Consider the following 15,066-nt stretch of genomic DNA (forward strand, 5'->3'; position numbering starts at 1 on the left):
TTCATAGTTCCACTTGTCAGGGTTTTTTTATTATTATTATTATACTTTAAGTTCTAGGGTACCTGTGCACAACGTACAGGTTTGTACATAGATATACATGTGCCATGTTGGTGTGCTGCACCCATTAACTCGTCACTTACATTAGGTGTTTCTCCTAAAGCTATCCCTCCCCCAGGCCCCTACACCCCAACAAGCCCCAGTGTGTGATATTCCCTGCCCTGTGTCCAAGTGTTCTCATTGTTCAATTTCCAACTATGAGAACATGCTGTGTTCGGTTTTCTGTCCTTGTGATAGTTTGCTGAGAATGATGGTTTCCAGCTTCATCCATGTCCCTGCAAAGGACATGAACTCATCTTTTTTATGGCTGCATAGTCTTCCATGGTGAATATGTGCCATATTTTCTTAATGCACTCTATCATTGATGGGAATTTGGGTTGGTTCCAAGTCTTTGCCTTTGTGAATAGTGCCACAGTAAACACATGTATGCATGTGTCTTTATAGTAGCATGATTTAAAATTCTTTGGGTATATGCGCAATAATGGGATCGCTGGGTCAAATGGTATTTCTAGTTCTAGATCCTTGAGGAATTGCCACACTGTCTTCCACAGTGGTTGAGCTAATTTACACTCCCACCAACAGTGTAAAAATGTTCCTATTTCACCACATCCTCTCCAGCATCTTTAGATTCCTGACTTTTTAATGATTCCCATTCTAACTGGTGTGAGATGGTATCTCATTGTGGTTTTGATTTGCATTTCTCTGATGGCCAGTGATGATGAGCATTTTTTCATGTGTCTGTTTGCTGCATAAATGTCTTCTTTTGAGAAGTGTCTGTTTATATCCTTTGCCCACTTTTTATGGGGTTGTTGGTTTTTTTCTTGTAAATGTGTTTAAGTTCTTTGTAGATTCTGGATATTAGCCCTTTGTCAGATGGGTAGATTGTAAAAATTTTCTCCCATTTTGTAGGTTGCTTGTTCACTCTGATAGTAGTTTCTTTTGCATGTAGAAGCTCTTTTGTTTAATTAGATCCCATTTGTCTATTTTGGCTTTTGTTGCCATTACTTTTGGTGTTTTAGTCATGAAGTCCTTGCCCATGCCTATGTCCTGAATGGTATTGCCTAGGTCTTCTTCTAGGGATTTTATGGTTTTAGATCTAACATTTAAGTCTTTAATCCATCTTGAATTAATTTTTGTATAAGATGTAAGGAAGGGATCCACTTTCAGCTTTCTACATATGGCTAGCCAGTTTTCCCAGCACCATTAATTAAATAGGAAATCCTTTCCCCATTGCTTGTTTTTGTCAAGTTTGTCAAAGATCAGATGCTTGTAGATGTGTGGTGTTATTTCTGAGGCCTATGTTCTGTTCCATTGCTCTATATATCTGTTTTGGTACCAGTACCATGCTGTTTTGCTTACTGTAGCCTCATAATATAGTTTGAAGTAAGGTAACGTGATGCCTCCAGCTTTGTTCTTTTGCTTAGGATTGTCTTGGCAATGTGGGCTCTTTTTTGGTTCCTTATGAACTTAAAAGTAGTTTTTTCCAATTCTGTGAATAAAGTCATTGGCAGCTTGATGGGGATGGCATTGAATCTATAAATTACCTTGGGCAGTATGGCCATTTTCACAATATTGACTCTTCCTGTCCATGAGCATGGAATGTTCTTCCATTTGTTTGTGTCCTCTTTTATTTCAATGAGCAGTGGTTTGTAGCTCTCCTTGAAGAGGTCCTGCACATCCCTTGTAAGTTGGATTCCTAGGTATTTTATTCTCTTTATAGCAATTGTGAATGGGGGTTCACTCATGATTTTGCTCTCTGTTTGTCTGTTATTGGTGTATAGGAATGCTTGTGATTTTTGCACATTGATTTTGTATCCTGAGACTTTGCTGAAGTTGCTTATCAGCTTAAGGAGATTTTAGGTGAGACGATGGGGTTTTCTAAATATGCAATCATGTCATCTGCAAACAGGGACAATTTGACTTCCTCTTTTCCTAATTGAATACCCTTTATTTCTTTCTCTTGCCTGATTGCCCTGGGCAGAACTTCCAACACTATGTTGAATAGGAGTGGTGGGAGAGGGCATCCTTGTCTTGTGCGGGTTTTCAAAGGGAATCCTTCCAGTTTTTGCCCATTCAGTATGATATTGGCTGTGGGTTTGACATACATAGCTCTTATTATTTTGAGATATGTTCCATCAATACATAGTTTACTGAGAATTTTTAGCATGAAGGGCTGTTGAATTTTGTCAAAGGCGTTTTCTGCATCTATTGAGATAATAATGTGTTTTTTGTCGTTGGTTCTGTTTATGTGATGGATTACGTTTATTGATTTGCATATGTTGAACCAGCCTTGCATCCCAAGGATGAAGCCAACTTCATCATGGTGGAGAAGCTTTTTGATGTGCTGCTGGATTCGGTTTGCCAGTATTTTATGGAGGATTTTTGCATCAATGTTCATCAGCAATATTTGTCTAAAATTCTCTTTTTTTGTTGTGTGTCTGCCAAGCTTTGGTATCAGGATTATGCTGGCCTCATAAAATCAGTTAGGGAAGATTCCTTCTTTTTCTATTGATTAGAATAGTTTCAGAAGGAAGGGTACCACCTCCTCTTTGTACCTCTGGTAGAATTCAGCTGTGACTCCATCTGGTCCTGGACTTTTTTTTGGTTGGTAGGCTATTAATTATTGCCTCAATTTCAGAGCCTGTTTTTGGTCTGTTCAGAGATTTAATTTATTCCTGATTTGGTCTTGGAAGGGTGTATCTGTCCAGGAATTTATCCATTTCTTCCAAATTTTCTAGTTTATTTGTGTAGAGGTGTTTGTAGTATTCTCTGATGGTAGTTTGTATTTCTCTGGGATCGGTGGTGATATCCCCTTTATCATTTTTATTGCCCCTATTTGATTCTTCTCTCTTTTCTTCTTTATTAGTCTTCCTAGTGGTCTATCAATTTTGTTGCTTCAAAGAGAATAAAATACCTAGGAATCCAACTTACAAGGGATGTGAAGGACCTCTTCAAGGAGAACTACAAACCACTGCTCAATGAAATAAAAGAGGCTACAAACAAATGGAAGAACATTCCATGCTCATGGGTAGGAAGAATCAATATCGTGAAAATTGGCCATACTGCTCAAGGTAATTTATAGATTCAATGCCATCCCCATCAAGCTACCAATGACTTTCTTCACAGAATTGGAAAAAACTACTTTAAAGTTCATATGGCACCAAAAAAAGAGCCCGCATCACCAAGTCAATCCTAAGCCAAAAGAACAAAGCTGGAGGCATCACGCTACCTGACTTCAAACTATACTACAAGGCTACAGTAACCAAAACAGCATGGTACTGGTACCAAAACAGAGATATAGATCAATGGAACAGAACAGTGCCCTCAGAAATAATGCCACATATCTACAATCATCTGATCTTTGACAAACCTGAGAAAAACAAGCAATGGGGAAAGGATTCCCTATTTAATAAATGGTGCTTGGAAAACTGGCTAGCCATATGCAGAAAGCTGAAACTGGATCCCTTCCTTACACCTTACACAAAAATTAATTCAAGATGGATTAAAGACTTACATGCTAGACCTAAAACTATAAAAACCCTAGAAGAAAACCTAGGCAATACCATCCAGGACATAGGCATGGGCAAGGACTTCATGTCTAAAACACCAAAAGCAATGGCAACAAAAGCCAAAATTGACAAATGGCATCTAATTAAACTAAAGAGCTTCTGCACAGCAAAAGAATCTACCATCAGAATGAACAGGCAACCTACAAAATGGGAGAAAATTTTCACAACCTACTCATCTGACAAAGGGCTAATATCCAGAATCTACAATGAACTCCAACAAATTTACAAGAAAAAAACAAACAACCCCATCAAAAAGTGGGTGAAGGATATGAACAGATGCTTCTCAAAAGAAGACATTTATGCAGCCAAAAAACACATGAAAAAATGCGCATCATCACTGGCCATCAGAGAAATGCAAATCAAAACCACAATGAGATACAATCTCACACCAGTTAGAATGGCAATCATTAAAATGTCAGGAAGCAACAGGTGCTGGAGAGAATGTGGAGAAATAGGAACACTTTTACACTGTTGGCGGGACTGTAAACTAGTTCCACCATTGTGGAAGTCAGTGTGGCGATTCCTCAGGGATCTAGAACTAGAAATACCATTTGACCCAGCCATCCCATTACTGGGTGTTTGCATAATTTTTAAAATTCCGCTTATTGATTTTTAGTTTTCTTCCATTATAATCAGAGAGGATACTTATATATTTTCCAATTAAAACAATGACGAATTTTGCGGTCTAGTATATGATCTATCCTTGAGAATGATCCATGTGCTTAGGAAAAGACTGGGTACTCTGTAGCCATTGAGTGAAATGTTCCGTCAATATCCATTACGTCCGTTTGGTCTGTCATGTATATTTAGTCTAAGATTTCGTTCTTAATTTTCTGTCTGGAACATCTGTCCAATGCTGAGAGTGGGGCGTTAAAGTCTCAACTATTATTGTATTGGGGTCTATGTCTCCGTTTAGCTCTAATAATATTTGTTTGGTGTATCTGGGTGCTCCAGCGTTGGGTGCATATGTATGTATGTTTATAACCCTAAGTCAACAAAGGGTGCAGCCCCGTTCTCCCTGTCACTGCCTCTGTTCAGCACAGCTGCCTCCTCCCTCAGGGTTTCTGACTGTCTTGGGATGTGGGTTTCCACACTGTGTCTCTCAAACAGTAATACACAGCCATGTCCTCAGCCTTTAGGCTACTGATCTGCAGATATACTGTACTGACAGAGGTGTCCATGGAGAAGACAAACTGTCCTGTGAAGCCCTGGGCATACATTGGGTTCCCAGTGTTGGTGTTGATCCATCCCACCCACTCAAGCCCTTGTCCAGGGGCCTGTCGCACCCAGTTCATAACATAGCTAGTGAAGGTGTAACCAGTAGCCTTGCAGGAGAACTTCACTGAGGCCCCAGGCTGCTTCATCTCAGGCTCAGACTGCACCAGCTGCACCTGGGAGTGAGCACCTGTGGAGAGGACACAGGAGCGCATGAAGTCTCACTTGACTGGCCCGGTTTCTTCCTCAGGCCTGGGACTGGGGACTTTCTTACCTGTTGCTGCTGCCACCAAGAAGAGGATCCTCCAGGTCCAGTCCATGGTGAGGAGCTGTGCTCTACGGATTTCTTCTGAGGAGGAGTGTGGTTGTTGGGTGATGCTCTCAGGGCTCAAAGGTAGGTATATTTACCTGTTACTTGCATATTCATGAGCAATGCTATTTCATACCTGACACAGCATGAGAAAGAGCAGAGAAATGACACATGGATTAACCAACAGGAGGATGTTAAGGGTTCAAGCTGTAATCCCCTATGCACCCTGACAGATCCCTAAGCTCTATGTTGACAGAGCTGCTCCCAATGGAGAACAGTTTTCCCCAGAACAGGACTTCACTGTGAACCCACACTTGAATGGCTCAGAGGTAATTTAAAGTATTTCTAGGCTTTAATACATGAATGTGTTATTTTGGGGATGAGTGGGTTTCTTCAAAAGTTGCACTTATTTATAGAAAAGAAAAGCTTCCTTGACCTCCAGCTGCTTACTATTAAGATATGCTCCATCTCCTGCAATCACCTTTTAAAAACGGAACAAGAGAAACCCAACTCAGCCCAAACTCTAATGTGAGTCATTTGTGTTCAGTCCTGAACACCAAATAGAAACACATAGGAATGCTGGGACTGGGTCTCCTCTCCCAGAGCTGCAGGCTCACTATATAGCAAGCTCTGGGATGGGATGCCTCAGGAGAGGGCAGGTCCCAGAGAAGGTCTTAGGTGAGATGAGTAGTAATACTATCCTTCAGGAAAACATAATTTTATATTATGTAATTGTACATTGATTAACACTTAGAAGTCACTATCTTATTTAATTCCACTTATTTGCCAAATATATATTTAATATATGTTTTAATGCTACATTTTACAAAAACCAAAATACTTACAGAAGAGAGCAGTTGTGCAATGTGTCCAAGACCTCATACCAGGACAGAGTTAGTCCTATCATCTGTGCCTGTGATTTTAACCACTGAGGAGGGTGGTCCTCTGAGACAACTCCAGGGCAGTGTGAGACTTACCTTTTGAGGTTTGCAAAAGTCCACACCTCTCATGACAATTGTTTGTGATTTTCCTGTATTGGGTGTTCACCTGAAATATATAGAAATAATCAGAGTTCATGCATGTGAGTTTTGAGGAGTTGGTAATATTTCAAGTGTCATTATCCATTTTTATTGCTCATTTTCAGCAAATATATTAACTTCTTTTTATTATTGATTCATTTAAGTATAATTAATTAATAATAAATTCAAATTTGTACTGTGTAATTTGGAAATGTTGAACTAGGTGTCCAATCTTTTAATCAGGACATCAAGCAAGGTGTGACAAATTCAATTAACCGCTTAAAATTTCTCTGAATTTTCTGTAATTTTATCTCACGATTCCATTACTCCTGCCACCCTATTCTCAAATAAATTCAAATTTTCTCCATGTTACTTTAGAATAGTTGCATTATCTTTAATCTATACAAATGGAGTTGTATGCTATGTATTATATTTATAATTCTTTAGCCTCTTTTATTGGCACACGTATTGAGAATATAGTCATGTTATTCTGTGACTCAGGCATGCCTTGACTGAGTTGTATTCCACTACGTGAATATATCTGAAACTGTTTAATTATTCACCTATAATAAGTATTTGATTTGTTCTCTCAGTAGCTCCTTTTTATATAGGAAACAACTACTCAGTAAGGAAAAGTAAAAATGTGAGAAAAATACAACTATATTCTACCTCATTGAAAATAAACTTGAACAACTACTAATAAAGGAAATAAGACATCTACGTATCTGAGTTAATGTCACAGGGCAATGAAAAAACTGCCATCTGAGGTGTCAGGGGCCTGTAGGGAGAACCAAGACCCATATATCATGGGTTGTTGCCACTGGATGGCATTTTTAATAGAAAAAGACTAATCTGGAAATTTTAATAAGTTACTTGAGGTTTTATGTGCTAATGGTGTTAGAGTGTGAAGCTCCTAGTGCTTGTAGGCTGTTTCTACAGAATTGGGGAAAATTCACAATTTCCTCATTGCTGTCCTTTTGTGTTTACTTGGGGAGAAGAACAGGAGGCACTGCTGAATTATTGAATCCTCCCCCATTATTTCCAGGAGTCAAACCCACCTAAATCTGTGTTCTATGGGCACTGTTGGGGTCAACAGAAACAGATTAAAACAAAGTGGGATAGGGATGATGTCTGCAGGACCCTAGAAAACAGTGAGGAAGGAAGAGAGACTGAAGCTGAATAAGTATCTTCTAAAAAGAACTATTACCTTTGTAAGCATGATTGGTTGAACTGACCATCAGAAGCGAACTGATACCCCAGATACAGAAGAGATAAAGGAAAGGCACTTGCTGCTTCCTTACATAAAGACTGAAGAAAATAAAAGGCTTTGACAGAAGAAGGGAAGGTGGATAAATAGTCTGAGGAACAGATCAACAGGAACAACCAAAATAGATAAAACCAGTCCTTTAAGTGGTGTTTCATCTCCACAAGCAGCTGAGAAAAGTAAAAGAAAGTCAACACCACGCATATGCTGAGTTATTGATAGAAAAGCATTTATAGTTGTGTGGCTGACACAACTAAGAAAACAAAAACTTTGCATGCAAATACAGTTTGGATTGAGGATACACAATTCTTATTAGTAAAATTATACTGATCAATCATTGCTAGTATTACTGTGAAAATATATAGGATTATAAATTGAATTGAATCTCTGATCTAAGTTAAAGTTTTTGTAGGTGACCAAAACCAAAAAACAAAAACAAAACAAAACATGAGTTACAAGGAAGAAGTGCTAAGAGATCCTGGGGAAGATCTTTGCTTTACAAGGTCAAAAAATACCAGGTTTAAAAAGGAAAACCCACCCTGCCCAGGGACCTAATGTGGAGCTGCCTCCTAAGGGAGCCCTTGTGTCTGAGCGCCCCCTGCTGTCCTGAGCGTCCCCTGGTGGTTCTGAGCCCCTCTGGTGTCCTGAGTACCCTCTGGTGTCCTGAGCGCCCCCTGGTGTCCTGAGTGCCCCCTGCTGATCTGAGCGCCTCCTGCTGTCCTGAGTGCCTCCCCCCTCCCAGGGGTTCTGAGCCCCCTGGTATCCTGAGTGCCCCCTGTGACCTGAGCGACCCCTGGTGATTCTGAGTGCCCCCTGGTGTGCTGAGTGTCCCCTGGTGTCCTGAGTGCCCCAGGGTTTCCTTAGCGCCCCCTGGTGGTTCTGAGCGCTCCCTGTTGTCCTGAGCGCCCCCTGGTGGTTCTGAGCGCCCCCTGGTGTCCTGAATTTCCCCTGGTTTCCTGAGTGCCTCCTGGTCATCTGAGCACTTGTTGTATTCTGAGACCCCCTGGTGTCTTGAGCACACCCTGATGTCCTCAGTGCCCCCTGCTGTCCTGAGCTCCCCCTGGTGATCTGAGCACCCCCTTCTATTCTGAGTGCTCCTGGTGTTCTGAGCGACCCCAGTGTTCTGAGCACCCTCTGCTATCCTGAGCACCCTCATGTTTCCTGAACATCCTCTTGAATTCTGAGAACCCCATGGTTTCCTGGGTGCCTCCTGGTGATTCTGAGTGCCCCCTGGTGGTTCTTAGCCCTCTGTGTTGTCCTGGGCACATTCTTATGTCCTGAGTGCCCCCTGGTGTCCTGAGCTCCCATGGTGTCCTCGGTGCCCATTGGTAATTCTAAGTGTCTCCTAGGGGTTCTGAGCACCCCCTGGTGTCCTGAGTTTGCCCCATGGTGTCCTGAGAAACCCCTGGTGCTTCTCAGCAGCATTTACAATGCAATTCCCTCCCACCTCCCTACATGGAGTTTTGTGAGTGGGCTCACACCGTTGACCCTAACTGTCTCACTCACAGTAATATGTGTCCTTGTCCTTGGCTCTCAGGTTGGTCATCTTAAGGGAGAATCTTCTGGAAAGAGTGTCCTTGAGGACTGTTAATCTTCTTCTTACTCAAGGAGGGTACCAGGGAGAACTTCCACTCGAATTATTTGTGTTACCATCACACCATGAAGCCTGTTATGAAGCCTGCTGGACCAAGCTTATGCTGTTTTCCATGAAAGTAATCCAGAGGCTTTGCAGAAAAATCTGAGAACCCCAGGGCTGTAGCATTTCTCCTCCTGACTTCATCAGACAACTTCACACAGGACTTCTGCAAACACAGAGGGAACAGAAGGAGAACAGCTTCATGTGGAGCAGCCACAACAGGGAAACTGGATATTGAGAGTGATGAGAAGGGAAGCCCAGATCAGCCTGACTCCATGGTGTGGACATTGAGGAAGGGCACGAATTTGGGATGGCTTTTCACCAGGACCTGAAGGGACATAGAGTGAGCTGCTTTTCATTAGCAGTGGAGGGGCCTCATTTTCATGTCTTTCTCATTGTGGACATGTGTGTGCTGCTCAGCAGGGATCTTCCCATCTCTGCCTCTGGATTCCAGGGAGGTCAGGGTCAAAGGATTCCTGGGACTGGATATTCAGACTTAATTTGCCCATCACGCTTTTTCTCTAAGGTGGACCCTGTTTAGGTACCTTTATAGTATCAATGTATATTAACATGTAAGTACAGTAAACAAATGAAAATAAATCTTTCCCGGAGGAAACAGACAACTGCCTGTAGTCTGTATTTAGAGCTATAAACCACTGTCCTTGACAATAATGCAAAGTCTTCAGTTAGAATTTTAAAAACGCACATCTACACATGTCAGAGCTGGAGTCTATAATTACCTCTATCCTGAGCTCATTTTGCCACACAACTGTTCAGTGTCAGACATATGTGCTTGTCTGAGAGAAAAGGCGGGGACATATGTGCTTATCTGAGGGAAGATTTCAAGTGAGGACAGGTGTGCTTGTCTGAGGCAGGAGTCAACCTGCCGATGTATGTGTTTGTCTGAGGGAAAGGTTCGTGTGGGGACAGGTGTGTGTATTGTCTGATGGTAAATGCCCACTCAGAGGCGGTGAGTTTCTGGACTGAGCTGGAGTTACAGGGAAATCTTTTTCAGTCAAGAGTAGATAAGAATCCTCTGGATTACTTGCTTGTCAGGAAGGAAACCTGGTTGCACATGAATCTGAGAAAAGGAAAGTCTCTTGTGAGTGGATATATCCTATATGCAGACGGGGAAAGTTACTTCATTCTATGTTGCCTGCGTCTTATGCCCACATCGTGTAAAGTCATAAGATTGTTTCTTTTTATTTTTTGAGACAGAGTCTCGCTCTGTAGCCCAGGCTGGAGTGCAATGGCATGATCTCAGCTCACTGCAACCTCCGCCTTTTGAGTTAAAATGATTCTCAAGCTTCAGCCTTCTCAGAGGATTTCCCTCAGGAATCCTCTCATGCCTCTGCTAATTTTTTGTACTTTTAGTAGAGCTGGGGATTCACCGTGTTGGCCAGGCTGGTCTTGAACTCCTAGACTCAAGTGGTTCACCTGCCTCAGCCTCTCAAAGTGCTGGAATTACAGGCATGAGCCACCGTGCCCGGCTGAGACATTTTTATAGAGTCTGCATTTTATCCTGGGGTTCATGACATGCTGAATAATTTTGTAACTTGTATATATTTAGTTTAACATTTTGCATCATAAAATTGTGAGGTTTGACAAATTGTGTCATGTGTCCACTACTGCATATAATAAAGAAATTTTCTCTGTTGGTAAACAGTGCCTGCTTCTCCTAATTTATACCCTCTCTATATATTTGTAGAAAATCCTCATATATTCACATATTCCACAGTTTTGTCTTTTACAGACTGCCAAATAAAACTTATACAGCATATTTGAAATAACCTCACTGAAGCTGGTGGCACATAAAGTCTCTCACCTAAATAATTTTGGAAAGGAGGGGATTCTGTAAATGTAAAATATAAAGGAACCTGAACTTAACACTGTATCCTAGTAGATAAACATTCTTCTTAAAGTGGTTACAGTTTAACAATTCTGATAGCACTGTGCATAAATAATGAAGCTGTATAAAGATTTCAATGAATGGCATATGGTGGAAGGGGTTCCTCCCTTTGCAGCAGGTGGTTACGGACAGGCAAGGAAGGAAGGGTAGAAAAATCCACGTGGTGTCATAGGAGAGTGTAGCACCAGTGTTTTCTAAAGTTTGATGTCATAAAGGAACAGAATATTAGGTACTTAAATCATTTAGATGTGTCTGTAAAAATGGGTTAATATACCCATGCACATTTTCTAGGCCTGTTAGCTTAGAGATGCTAGAAACACTGATACAACATTAACAACACACACAGCCAATACCACAATTATGTATTTTAATGTAATTATTTAGTACTAGGAACCCAGTAATCCTTGGAGAAAGAACTGACTATGTATTGAAAAGATAATAGAGAAGATAAGCTTAGAATTTTTTGTAATACCAGGAAATAGACAAGTGTTCAAAAACAACAGGATGGGGTGTGCTCTAAGGAAACCAAATCCAAAATAAAAGAGCTCACAGCACTTAAAAAAGCTGTGGTGATTTCAGAAATAGAAGGAATAATGTAGCATTGTGTCTTCTCCAGAGTATAAAGTAAACATCCATGAACTAATACTAATATTAATATTTTATTAAATAAAGAAAATTGGAAAAAATACACCTCCCATGGAGAAGAATTTCAAATATCTTAAGTTAATTATCCTCCCGTCAAGTAGGTGAAATTTAGACACCAATGCTGTTTTGTGGCCTGAGATTAGAGACAGGGAAAAAATTCTGTTAGTGAGTTTCATAGTGAGTTTTTACATATAATGCCAAAAACATGATCTATGAAAAACTAAAATTATTTGCTACAAGTTTACACACACACACACACACACATATGTATTTATATAAATATCTTTCTGCCAAAAACATTGATAAGGGAGCGAAAAGACAAATACAGACTTGGAGAATACACTTGCAGATCACACATTTATTAAATGACTTTTTGTTACCTTGGTAAATGACTTTTATAATGAGTGTGTAAGGAAACTTACAACTGATCAAAAGAAAAGGATGCAACAAAATGAGCCAAATATCAGAACAGATACTTCATCCACATTATATAAAAATAATTAAATATAAATTTTTAATTAGGGACATGTGCATTTAAACAACAATGAGATACAACTACTCATCTAGTAGAATGGTTAAAATCCACAATTCTCATAATGCCAAATGGCAACGAGGATGTGGAAGAACATGATCTCTCATGCATTTCTGGTATAAACTTAAAATCATCACTACACACAATGAAAAAATGTTAAAATATTTTGACACTTCACACAATGAAGATAAAAATAGACTTAAAATGTAATCTAGCAGCTGCACTTCAAAATATTTACAACACCAATTCAAAAACTGTTGTTCACACTAATATTTTAGAGGTACTCTTGTATCAGTTTTATTAATTTGATTTATTCTCCACTCCCTGAATTTTGCATACAAAATAAATAGCGTATGAAAAATTTCCTAAATAATTAAGAATGCATACAAATTTTATTGTTCTTTTTCTTCAATGACTTGACCTCTATTCCTAAGAAAGTCTTCAATCTAATAGCCCCTGTCATCTCTTCGGTCCAGCACAGCTGCCTCCTCCCTGAGGTTTCTGACACTCTCAGGATGTGGGTTTTCACACTGTGTCTCTTGCACAGTAATACACAGCCATGTCCTCAGATCTCAGGCTGCTCAGCTCCATGAAGGCTGTGTTTGTGGACGTGTCCCTCGTCATGGTGACTCTGCCCTGGAAAGTCTGTGCATAGCTTGTGCCACCAGTGTTAGTGTTGATCCCTCCCATCCACTCAAACCCTTGTCCAGGGGCCTGTCGCACCCAGTCCATGTTGTGGTTGGTGAAGGTGTATCCAGAAGCCTTGCAGGAGACCTTCACTGAGGCCCCAGGCTTCCTCACCTCATCCCCAGACTGCACCAATTGGACATGGGAGTGGGCACCTATGGAGAGGACACAGGAATGAATAAAATTCTCTTTGACTGAACCAGGTCCCCTTGTCAGCTATAGGACTTGGAAGCCCCTTACCTGTAGCTGCTGCCATCAAGAATAGGATCCTCCAGGTCCAGTCCATGGTGATGAACTATGCTCCCAGGGGCTTCCTTAGAGGAGGGATGCAGTTGTTGGGTGATGCTCTCAGAGCACCAACATACCTATGTTTATATCAGGAGACCTCAGGTTTTTTGCATATTCATGAGTCAGGGTATTTCACAGCTCAAAGTCTCATCTAGGTTGAGAAAGAGAACATAGATGCCACATCAGCCATGCAAGGGTGGGATGCTGAGAGACCGAGTCCTAATCCTGCTTTAGGAAATTCATCCCCTGCCCCATATCTAAGCTTTCTGTGGACAGTACTCTTCCCACTGAAGAACAAACCCCACTGCCAGGATTTGCTTCTCACAGTGAACCCACATTTTATTGGCATAGGGATTACATGGGTTGTTTCTGGGACCATCATTGTCTCTGACATTGAGGAGGGACTGTGACTCCATCCTGTTCCCATTAGAAACAGTCAGAGCTCACTGGTAACTCTGAATAAGTGGCCACTAGTTATCCCACATGAGGGTCCAGCAGTCCCCATGGACAGTTCTGAGATCTGCCGGGTCCTCCCAAGACAAAGTCCCCAGCACCTGACTGAGAGTCCTCAGCTCCCAGGTCCTTCAATGGAAAGACTCTTGGTTTACAGATTTGCCCTGTGACGTGTGATTGGTTCTGAGTTTTCCCTCCCACTGACAGTAGGAATCAGAGGTTAAAATAAGAAAAGGAATTTGGGTTTCTTGATAAACTCATACCTCCCAAAATAATTACCAAGTAATTTGTGTTTTGAATAAGTTTGGCTTTTATTTCATACTCCATTAAATATAATTATTTAAAGTATTTACATACTTTTAGTTCATATCCATAGATTGTCATCTTTACATATTGATTGATTTCTGATCCACTTGATCTGTGCACCTGCCACACTCTCAAATCCACCACTGCCAAGTCACACACACAGTGTAGGAAACATTACTTAGCTCTGAATTCTGAATATCTTATTCCTAGGAATATAGTGTCTCCCACAGTTACATACCAATTGAATTAGTGAAACCATCCATATCCTTCCTATTCTCACTATTAAGATATTTATTATCCTGAAATCCCACTTTTAAATATAGCTCTTATTGCTTTATTGAGTGATATAAGTGGTCCAGATGAAATAGGATATTTAAAGGCATATTGGCAACTTGTTGAACACTTATTTTAGAATGATTTTTTGAATAAGGAAGGCTCAGACCCCGAGAGAATAATTCTCATTATTTGTCTCCCACAAATAAGTGAGAATATATAGTATCTGGTTTTCTGTTCCTGAATTAGTTTGCTGAGACTAATGACCTCCAGTTCCATCATGTTCCTACAAAGAACATAATTTCATTCTTTCCTTCTGCATAGTATTCCACGGTTGTATGTACCACATTTTCCACTATCCATTCTGCCAGTGACAGGCATTTAGGTTAATTCCATGTTGATGCTATTGTGCATAGTGCTGCAATGAACCTACATGTTTATATTCCTTTTGGTATACGTCCAGTTGTGAGATTGTTGGGTCAAACGAAACTTCTGTTTTAGGTTATTGGAGGGATCACCACACTGCTTTCCACAATGGTTGAACTAATTAATATTCCCACTAGAAGTGTATAAGTTTCCTGCAAACTTAGCAGCATCCTTTTTTTTTTTTTTTAAGATTAGCCATTCTGACTGGTGTGAGATGGTGCCTCATTGTGGTTTTGATATGTATTTCTCTAACGACAGTGATAGTCAGCACTTTTTCTTGTGTTTGTTGGCCACATGAAGGTCTTTTTTTAAAGTGTCTTTTCATGTCCTTTGGCCGCTTTTTTTTGTCTTGTATGTTTGTTTGAGTTCCATCTAGATTCTAAATGTTAGACTTTTGTCAGATGTAGAGGTTGCAAATATTTTTTCCCAATTTATATGTTGTCCATTGCTTCTAGCATTTTCATCATAAAGTCTTTA

General features: G+C 40.5%; 2 gene segments (V, D, J or C); both read right to left on the minus strand.

Annotated features, from left to right (window-relative positions):
- Window positions 1-4,681: 4,681 nt before the first annotated feature.
- Window positions 4,682-5,161, minus strand: LOC100939734 (immunoglobulin heavy variable 7-4-1-like). The segment is given in 2 exon segments: window positions 4,682-5,031; window positions 5,116-5,161. Coding segments are annotated over 2 exon segments (396 nt in total).
- Window positions 5,162-12,681: 7,520 nt separating this feature from the next.
- On the minus strand, window positions 12,682-13,129 carry LOC134760153 (immunoglobulin heavy variable 1-3-like). The segment is given in 2 exon segments: window positions 12,682-12,998; window positions 13,084-13,129. Coding segments are annotated over 2 exon segments (363 nt in total).
- Window positions 13,130-15,066: the final 1,937 nt, after the last annotated feature.

Source organism: Pongo abelii, chromosome 15 (assembly GCF_028885655.2).
Source record: "Pongo abelii isolate AG06213 chromosome 15, NHGRI_mPonAbe1-v2.0_pri, whole genome shotgun sequence".
Taxonomy (NCBI): Eukaryota; Metazoa; Chordata; class Mammalia; order Primates; family Hominidae; genus Pongo; species Pongo abelii.